We start from the raw sequence: 9,949 nt of genomic DNA, 5'->3' as shown, positions 1-9,949 counted from the left end.
TAGGGTATCAAATATGTATGATTTCAAAATACAGGGTATCAAATGAGCATTATTGTAAACATATAGTACCAAAATGAGATTTTACAAAAACACAGGATACCAAATGGTTACCTACCCTATTTTGTTAGGATTATTATGTAAGTTTACTCTTATTGCTAATTAGTAAATTATATTTTGTCGCTCTTAAAAAGTTTATACTATAAATTGTTTGATAATTAATGTGAAAAATTAATTGAATTATTTTTAAAAGCAATGTGAAGACTTACTTTTATACAAAATAATTATAAAATATTTTTGTGAGCTTCAAAGTTACATTTTCTTTTTTATTTGTTGTTTTTAATAGTGAATGTATCACATATTGAATAAAACATATAAGAGATGGGAAGGGATCAATTTCATCCCAAAAGCTAAAAGCATGCGGATTCAACACATAGGCAGCTAAAAAATATGACCAACATTAGAAAAAGCTACCCAAAAAATTAGGCAAAAAACCTTATTGAACAAAAATAAAACACTTGATAAGAAAGAAAGTCTGAAGCCTGAGTCCACTAAAATCTCAATAACAAAGAGCTTCCAATTGATTGTCATAAAAGTCTCCTCAAAATCATAAAAAAATTAATAAGTTACCAAAATTAAAATATAAAAACTCATTCTCCCAGTCACTTCAATTAATATAAATATATATAACTTTGTAACCAAATATAACATAACATAAAATATAACCAAAAAATTTATTTGATATGTTTTCTAATTACATATTAATAGTGCGGATTTGTTTGTAGAATATAACAAGTATAAGTAAATCTATGGCTTTACCATTTCAATTATTAAATCACATTTTTACATCTTTTTATTCTTTGTTAATTTATTTTCTCAATCAAAATCTTCAAAATATTTTCTCATATTGTCAGTTAGTTATTTATCTATTTATATTTTAATTTTGCTTAGTTTTCTTGATTTTTTTTAAAAGACATTCTATCAAAGCTATCAAATTTTGAATAATAAGACAAAAGATATGTAATTTAGAGACTTAAATTTTTTATTCGTTTCTCCTCGCACTGTTATGGATTTTTCTGCTCAATCTATCTACAATCAACAATATATGATGATGGTTTGGGTGTAATGATAAATACTCCTCCGTATCAAATGGCTTCTAAATATATGTATATAATTGTATATAAATATATATAGAGCATCACTGTAATAGTCTTACCTATAGGTATGTTTAGTATTTTTAGTATTTTTTGTACACAAATAACTCCAATTCTATTTTTTTTTTTACATGATATGATGATGTATAATATAGTTACAAGGGACCTACAAATTTTTAGAAAATTCCGAATAATTTAAGATGTCGAAATCAAAATTCAAACAACTTGTTGCATGCATGCTTATTTCAATATTTATACGTGCGTGCAATAGACTACTTAAATCATAATTCCGGCATCCTAAATCTTACGGAATTTCATAAAAAATTGTGAGAGATCTCATGTAACTACATTATACACCGTCATGTGAAAAAAAATAAAGTTACAACTTACCTATAAACCAAAAATACTAAAAATATCTATCAATAGTTATTAAAAACAATCTATACCAAAAAAAATTCCACATATACATATTTACATAATAGTTCTCATAATCTTTGGGAGGTCACACCACCAGGGGATAAATGTAAATTTTGTAGGTATAGAAACAAATTTGTACATAAAATTAAAATTTGGTAGTTAGTAATAGCATAACGAACCGGTCCTCGGATCAAACTACAATCACTCTCATAGTTCTCAATGATTACTACTCACCAATAGTTACATCATGTTCACTTGGCTAATTAGTGACTTTCTACAAAGGTCACTAACAAGTCCAACGTTTTTTTTTTTTTTTCTATAAGGAACTTGTTTTTTTTTTTTTTGGTCATTAGCAATGGTAATTCCTCAATAATGAGATTTAAGTTCACTTTTCATGACTTGTTTTGAGAAATGAAAAGTTTTGCAAATTAGAATTTTCTCATTAATACATATTAAGGGCCTGCATGCTAGTAGTTTGAATTGAACTAAAGCCAGATTTATTTTCAACCCCTTTGACCTTCATTTCCTCTCTTACAGTCTCCACACCCGCCCACTTTCCTGCAGAAGCATAAATGTTGGACAAAGCTACATAGTCTTCACTAGTTCCACTCAAAGAACTCTGCTCTGGATGTACTTGTAGAAGGAGCTTCCCAATCTTCTCACCCATCGCAACATCCCCATAAATTCTGCTTGCACTAAGCAAACTCCTCCACAAGATAGCATCAGGTTCAACAGGCATTCCCATTATAAACTCATAAGCCTCTTTCAAGAGCCCAGTCCGACTAAGAAGATCAACAATGCAACCATAATGTTGCATCTGCGGGGTGACATTAAACTTGCTCATGCTGCTAAATAAACAGAGTCCTTCTTCAACAAGCCCAGCATGACAACAAGCTAGAAGCAAACTAGTGAAACTCACAGCATTTGGTTTTAAACCAGAAGCCCCCATTGAATCCAAAAGTTTTAGTGCTTCTTTTCCCTTTCCATGAATGGCTAGTCCAGTTGCCATTGCTGTCCATGTTAAGATATTCTTCTCCTTCATTTGTGAAAAAACGGATAGAGCGCTATCAAGACATCCACATTTTGAGTACATGTCGATAAGACCAGTGCCAATAAACACATCAGTCTCCGGAGCCCAATTTGTCTTCTCTATATACCCATGCATACAAGCACCAGTTTCCAGAACACCGAACTGAGAAGCTGCTGAGAGAACACAAACTATAGTAGTATCTGTTGGTCTTGCCCCATAAACATCATCCAACATATCACAAAACAAAACCAGTGCATCATGAGCACTTCCTCTTTGTGAACAGTACCCAGTGATCATCGCATTCCAAGTAACACTATTTCTGTTAAACATTTCATCAAACACCCTCCGAGCTGAGCCAACATCATTATTACTGGCATAAGAATGTATTAAAGTAGTCTGTACCATAGTATTCGAAACAGTACCGCATTTCATTATCCAGGCATGTATTTGTCTTCCTGCCCATAATGTAGGCACAGAAGGTGATCGAGCACAAGCACCAAGAACAAAAATGTAGGTAAAATCATCGAACACTAAGTCCCCCCTTGATGCCCGTCTGGAAAAAACAACAATGGATTCTTGTGGTGGAGAGCACCTTATCAAAGTGTTAAAAAGAAACAGATTGGGCTTGTCAAAGTGCTCGAATACTAAATGGGCATTACAGTAGTTGTTCCGTTGGTCTAATAAGGTGCAGTATTGCCGGATAAGTTTAGCTGCAAGGGAGGGTGAGTTGAGACCATTGACAATCAACTGGGCATGCGTTTGTTTAAGTTGGTAAGCGGATAATAATTTGAGGTGTAGAAACCCAATAGCTGCAAGTCTAGGGAGAGAAAGCATATGGAGCAAAGTCAATACAGAGCTCCTTCTTTAGCAATCACATTTCCTCTGCTTTTGTAGGCAATGAAAGTTACTATCTCATCAAATGACCAAAGTTTTTTAACATAAAACACCAAAATAAGATGCATAAGCTACCGTAGTTGTAAAGTACAAATATCCATAATAAAATGCACACTACATGAAGCAAAAATTAATTCTGAAAACATATAGAAAAAGACGCACAGAGGGTACCATAATTTCCAGTCAACCTTCAATACAACATTGCAATCTTATCTTATTTATAAATTTCAATTTTTTCTAAACTCTTTTTACTATTGGTGTTGTAGTATTGCAGCTGACTTTGAAAAAAAATGTTAATGCAGAGATTAATACGATCTTATTTTTCAAATTAAGATGCATAATCTCAATGATTGGATTGAACGAAAATATTAGATTTGTACTAAAGATATGTTTTGTTATCTCGAAGACAAGTTGTGACTTTCTGCCACAACACCAAGCACAGTGGAATGCAGAAACAGTATAAATTACTAATTGAAAAGGTCATTTAGGAATTGTATCGAACACTTTAAGCACGCTAAAATTCTGTCCAATTTTCACGCTCAATCAAAAAAAATATACTTAAATAAGAATACTTAAAGAGTCAAATTTCCAGAAAAGTGAAAACTCAATTGAATATGCAGACATAATTTTATGAAGGAAAAATGAAGACGCATAAACCTGTATAAGATCAATGAATAGTAGAGTAAATAGAAGAGAAAAGAGACCCAACCAAAAAAAAGTGATAACTCACCAAGAATAGAGTAGCGGCACCTCGGCTGTGAAGGGTGGAAGAAGGGGATGGCATGGCAAGGTACTTCACTCGCTGTGACGAGAAGCAGAGGAAGAAGAAAGGAGAAAACAACGTGACAACTGTGATTCGTATTTTATCAATATATGTATATTTATATTTATTTTTTTAAGATTTTGAAGCATTTTTGCATTTTTTATTTTTATAAGAGAATAAAATTCAAACTATCAATCAATAAAGCTGTATTAAAATTAGAGTAATTTGCGTTAAAAATACTTAAGTTTATCAAATTAATACACTTGAATACGTAAGTTTTTTTTGTGGCTAAAATATATTTCGTCACTAATTCTTGGACGACGTATGTATCTTGGCGTTAACTGCCACATGTACTCACAAATACATGATTTTTATTGGTCCACGTTATTTAAAATTTTCTCAGTCGGCAGCCAGTGTTCCACGTCACTCTAAGTATGTCAAATCATTAAAAAAATGTCATATCAGCAATATAAATATACTTAATTAAAAACTAATTTAAACACATACCCATAATTAAAAATTTAAACATATTTCTTAATAAAAACATAAATTAATTTTTTTTATATATTAGATTCCATTAACAACTCTTTAGAAGAGCTTCAACAAAAAAATACTATGTAGAAGAGCTAGGGCACAATAAGAAGGGGCAGAAAAAGAAGAAACCAAGCAACGGGTAGGAGTATGGGACGATGGACTTGCAATTGCAATCCCCCAAAACAAGTCGTGATTAGAACGTATTGGACTAATAGAAATCTAGGAAGAAGCTTCAAGACTTACCCAAAGCATAAGGTTTGATTTTTTTTTTCATTTTTCTTTCTTTGTTTAGTTTTGGGTTTCTTCTCATGGGTTTTCTCAGCTATTCTGTGTCTTATCGATTTTGTGAATACATAATAATAGAGGATGTAATTTTTTTGAATGGGTAGACTGTCATACTTTGGAGGATGAAATTTCTCTGACAAACACCTATAGTGGTTGGAATCGGCAGCAAGGCTTAAGTTCATGTTGTTGTATCCATGGTGGTTTGACTGGACAACAAATGTTAAGTGGATGTTGTAGCAAAGATGGCTACAATGGGCAGTCAACAATTAATCGGTGTTCTGCAATAGATGGTAGATTCAGTGTACATGGAGATGAAAGGAGCCAAGTGTTTAAAGAGGAAAGTGGAACTACTTCGGCTGTACAGAAAAAATGCAAATGTTGGAAGTGGGTTTTGGGATTTGTAATGATATATATTTTGTTCAAAATGTTGTTTTGAAAGAATTTTTCTAATGGAAATCTTGTAATTGTTATTTGCTTGTTTAATTCAAACCAACACCATTTTGTCAAAATGAAAGTATTTAATTGTTGTTTTCTTCATGCATTTGAATGAAAGGGAAGCACATATAAGAAAAATAAATCATCTTACAGTACAAGATAATAAAGCATTGGAATGGTGGACTTTCTATTTCAAAATGCAATAACATATCAGGACATAAGTATGTTTTCCAACAAAATACTACATAAGTTTGTTTGCCAACTAATTTGTACACAACACAAGTCTGACAGGCAACAAAATCATTAACATATTAGGTCATTTATTCTCAAAAGACAACATACTAAAGTGGTCAAAATCCTAAGTTAGCCACAACTATATTCAAAAGTTTAGGGTAGCTTCAGTGGGATTTTTGCCATGAAGACCTAGGGTAACTCCCTGTGAAGTCTCCTCCCCATTTTGTCTTTCCATCTGTTTCCTCAGCCTTTCCTTCCTCTTTTTTGTAGCTTCAGTGGGATTTTGGGATGGTGGTCTCCCTCTTTTCTTCTGAACAGGGACCTACATTATAATTTATATAGTATTTGTAAAGAAACTCAACTTTAAACACTGACACTTATTATAATATATTGGAAGTCATAAAATTATACCTGAACTAATGTGGATTACCACATTTTCTTGCAGTATGCTATTTTTGTCCACAATTGCTACATTTGTGAACTTGACCAAATCTTCAATTCTTTGTTGAACTTGCTGGAATTTCATCAGACTCTTTCCTTCTACTCTTTTTTGGTCTCCCATGTAGATTTGTTTCATTTGGTGGGTGGATTGGATTTAGCCCAGTATTAGGCCAGAAGTCCGACCTTGGCATAGGCTCAATGATCCCTTCATATGCTTTCTCAAACTTCTATTTTTTGTAGCATTCATGGATATAATCCATGACATCATGGCCTGCTTCCCATATACATGCAAGTGCATGACCACAGGAGGGGATACCACTCAATTGGTACCTCCTGCATGTGCAAGATCTATCAACCAAATTAACAGAGAAGTTGGAATTCTCAGGGCAATCAACCTGAAGCTTATCTGCTACAGCTCTTCTAGTCAAACAGTTCTTTGCAACTTGTTTGTTCTTGTCTACTATCTCAGTAATCTTTTTCCCAACTTATTTTTTTAATTTATGTTTTTATTAAGAAATAGGTTTAAATTAGTTTTTAATTAAGTATATTTATGTTGTTGACATGAAATTTTTTTAATGATTTGGCACCAGCTGCTGACTGGGAAAATTTTAAATGATGTGGACCAATAAAAATCGTGCAATTGTGAGTACATGTGGCAATTAACGCCAAGGTACCTACGGTTGCCAAGAATTGGTGACGGGAGGTATTTTAGCCATAAAAAAAGGCTTAGGTATTTAAGTGTATCAACCTGATAAACTTAGGTATTTTTGCCGCAAATTACTCTTAAAATTATAATTAATCTATATTCACTTTTTCATATGGATAAATGCTAGAGTTGGATAATTTCCATTCGGCTTATTTCACTACTATAAAAAAAGGTCATTTGCGTCAGTTTCTAACTGCCACAATTGAGTTTTTGCGTCAGTTTTAAATGTGACGCGGAATCATATGATGCAAACCAGGCTGGCATTTGCATCAGTGGGGAACTATCACAAATCTGGAATTTGTGGCAGTTAGGCACTGATGCAAATGCTAGCTTGGTTTGCATTAGTGGGGAACTGCCACAAATGTTATTAAATGAGTTTTTTTGCGTCAGTTAGGAACTGTCACATAAAGTATTAACCATGGAAATTGCAAACGTTTATGCTAATTTCCCTGGCCTATTTTGATAAAAAAAAAATTGCAGCAGAAACAGAAAAACAGCAGCAGAAATAGAAAAACAGCAACATAAACAGAAAAACAACAGTATAAATTTTTAAACATTTATGTCCTATCTTTTCACCTTAGTAGTCCTATGACAAAAGTAATTCAGATTTCAAAGTTAATCTATGCATATAGGTATAACTCTTGTGTTCTAAATTTCTAAGTATTAAACACTTAAACTAAAGTTTTCTCACCAACTTGCTCATTTGCTAACTGAGATACGCCATAATTGATTTAGTCCACTCATCCGTATCTCGTTGATTTCATGACTCGAATATGGTGCCATATTCGTAAACTAATTAGAAAATATTTAAAATAATAAGTTAGAAATCATCCAAATAAAATCATGAGCGATAGCTTAAATTAAAATTAAAAGGTAAAACAATACCTCATTTTTCAAGTAGGTATTTGGTCTAGGTTGTGAGATCAACTCTCTAGCAAACTTCGTAATGTAAAAGTCACACTCGGTTGGCCCAGTATGGTTTCGACACAACATAGTTATCCAAATGTAAGTATTATATTTAGCAAGTTATTATAATAAAAATATGTCAAAATCTTTAATACGATAAGTAATATACTTTACTTACCTTAGGAACACAAACTTTTAGTTTTATGGACTCTTTTTGTCTTCGGTGTGTATCATATTGATCCAATGCCCTGCACAAAATATTAATATTTACTTAGATATGAGTTTCAAATGAAATCATAAATTAATTAAGTAATATGTATAACTTACATGATAATTATCTCCTTGATTTCCGGACGAAAATGTGAGTTTATAGGATCCAAAAAAACTACCGAATGATTGTATGGCTGAATTAATACTAACATCCAATGATAGCTACAACCAAAAAATCTTGTGTAAGATATTTATCAATAAAAAAAATATATGAATATAAAATTAAGTTGACTTACTTGTTGTTCCAAGGACAAATACGAAATTGTGTCTCTAGCTCCATCCGTAAAAACTGATCGAATAGATTTTTAGCTCGTGCTTCATTGGTTCCTGCATTTGTGGAAACTAAAGCAGGATGCATGAAAGTGTACATGTTGATGGACCCGAAACGAGTATGTTTTAAATATTTATACTCGCAAGCGCACGAATCGTATTTATAGAATAGTGTTCGTGTAAGCACGAGGTCGAACCCAAAGGAGTTGTCTAAAATCGAAAAGAAAACTATTTTAAACCAAAATTAATAAATTCTAACCTAGCTCCAAAGATTGAAGAGATTTTTTAAGAATGAAAATAAAATAAAAGACAATAATATAGAAATTAAAGACAATATATATTACTAAATTAATAATTGTAAACAATATGGTAAAATAAGATTATTAAGGATTAGAATCCACAAAATATAAGTTCAATAATATTTATAAGTACATTGATTCCCAAGTTTTAGTGATAGTTAAAATAAATCAAACTAGCATTTTCCAAATAGATTTATAATTTTAAGCACAAATTACTTCTAAAAAGATATGATTTTTCTTCACTTTCCAAAATTATAATTTCAAAGCATTTAGTGTAAATCAATCTAATGAAATAACAAATAAATCAATAAACATTATTTATAAGGAAAAACATAATATTTTTGTTCTAAGCATGGTCGTGTACAATTTAATGACACATCTTACACAAAGAATATTATGTTTTTGCACTAATGAAGAACAAAGTGTAAATATGTGCTAACAATCCAAAATACATGATATTTAAGATGAAAGAAGATATTTAAAGAAGAAAATTCCATCAATTTTGTTGTACAAAATGGGAAATCAACATACAAAATAAACACTATCTAGTTACATATTGTTTCATCATTACCTTAATAATCTTAAAAAGATTAGAAACTCATAACTAGAATAGAAATTACAAACAAAAAAGTTACAAACATAAATAGGAAAATTTGTAGGAGAAACCCCCAAATTTTTCCTCGAAAAACTCAAAGAAAAAATGACCAAAAATAAGAAAAAGATGAAGAGAATTGAGAGGATTTTAAAGTGTAGAATTTGTGGTATGGTAACCTCCTCCCAAAATTGACACCCAAATGGTCTTCAAAACTCCCTATTTATAGCCAAAATGAGAATATTAAAATAATCAATTTAAATTAATTAAATTGATTAAATTAATAATAATATGGCAAATATGGGTAAATTATAGGGTATAATGATGATGTTTTGGGATAAAATGTATAGAAAAGTTTGGGTAAAAAAATTGGTATTTTTGGACAATGGGGACAAGGGGACAATATATGTTTTTGTTGGGCTCAAAAATGGGGAAAAGTTGGCTGGTGGCAGCTGGGATTGGGGCTGGGTGCATCAAGAGGCAGCTGCTGGTGAGGTGGAGTGCAGCTAGTTGCTTCGATTTGGGCCTGGGCTGAATGGAGTGGAGCAGGCCCGATTGTTGGCAGCTTTGTGTTGCACGGCTGGGTGAAGGTAGGTGGCTGCTGTTGGGTTGAGTGGTCTTCGGTGCTGGAGCTGCAGGAGGCAGGCAGTTGGCTGGAGGAAGGAAGCTTCGGCCGGCAGCTGGGAGATGCGGCGTTGGGCCTTGGAGCTGCTTGCTGGGCC

At 32.4% G+C, this 9,949-nt stretch overlaps 1 protein-coding gene across 3 annotated transcripts; it reads right to left on the bottom strand.

Moving 5' to 3' along the window:
* Nucleotides 1–1,708: 1,708 nt before the first annotated feature.
* On the bottom strand, nt 1,709–4,364 carry LOC133788892 (pentatricopeptide repeat-containing protein At3g18970). Of its 3 annotated transcripts, none has more exons than XM_062226536.1 (2): nt 4,223–4,364; nt 1,709–3,480 (listed from the first exon to the last, which is right to left on the bottom strand). In XM_062226536.1, the coding sequence occupies exon 2, from the start codon at nt 3,430–3,432 to the stop codon at nt 2,011–2,013; it is 1,422 nt and encodes a 473-aa protein (XP_062082520.1). In that variant the 5' UTR covers nt 3,433–3,480; nt 4,223–4,364; the 3' UTR covers nt 1,709–2,010. The 3 variants fall into 3 exon arrangements, with proteins under 3 accessions (XP_062082520.1, XP_062082521.1, XP_062082522.1); XM_062226537.1 differs by having other exon boundaries at nt 1,709–3,505; nt 4,223–4,354; XM_062226538.1 differs by having other exon boundaries at nt 1,709–3,483; nt 4,223–4,354.
* Nucleotides 4,365–9,949: the final 5,585 nt, after the last annotated feature.

Source organism: Humulus lupulus, chromosome 7 (genome assembly GCF_963169125.1).
Source record: "Humulus lupulus chromosome 7, drHumLupu1.1, whole genome shotgun sequence".
In the NCBI taxonomy this organism is placed as follows: Eukaryota; Viridiplantae; Streptophyta; class Magnoliopsida; order Rosales; family Cannabaceae; genus Humulus; species Humulus lupulus.
The sequence above is the reverse complement of the archived record's forward strand: the minus strand, read 5'-3'. Positions and strand labels throughout refer to the sequence as shown.

Bases quoted from the DNA above. Each gene is read 5' to 3' on its own strand.
- LOC133788892 (XM_062226536.1), bottom strand. From the start codon at position 3,432: ATGCTTTCTCTCCCTAGACTTGCAGCTATTGGGTTTCTACACCTCAAA.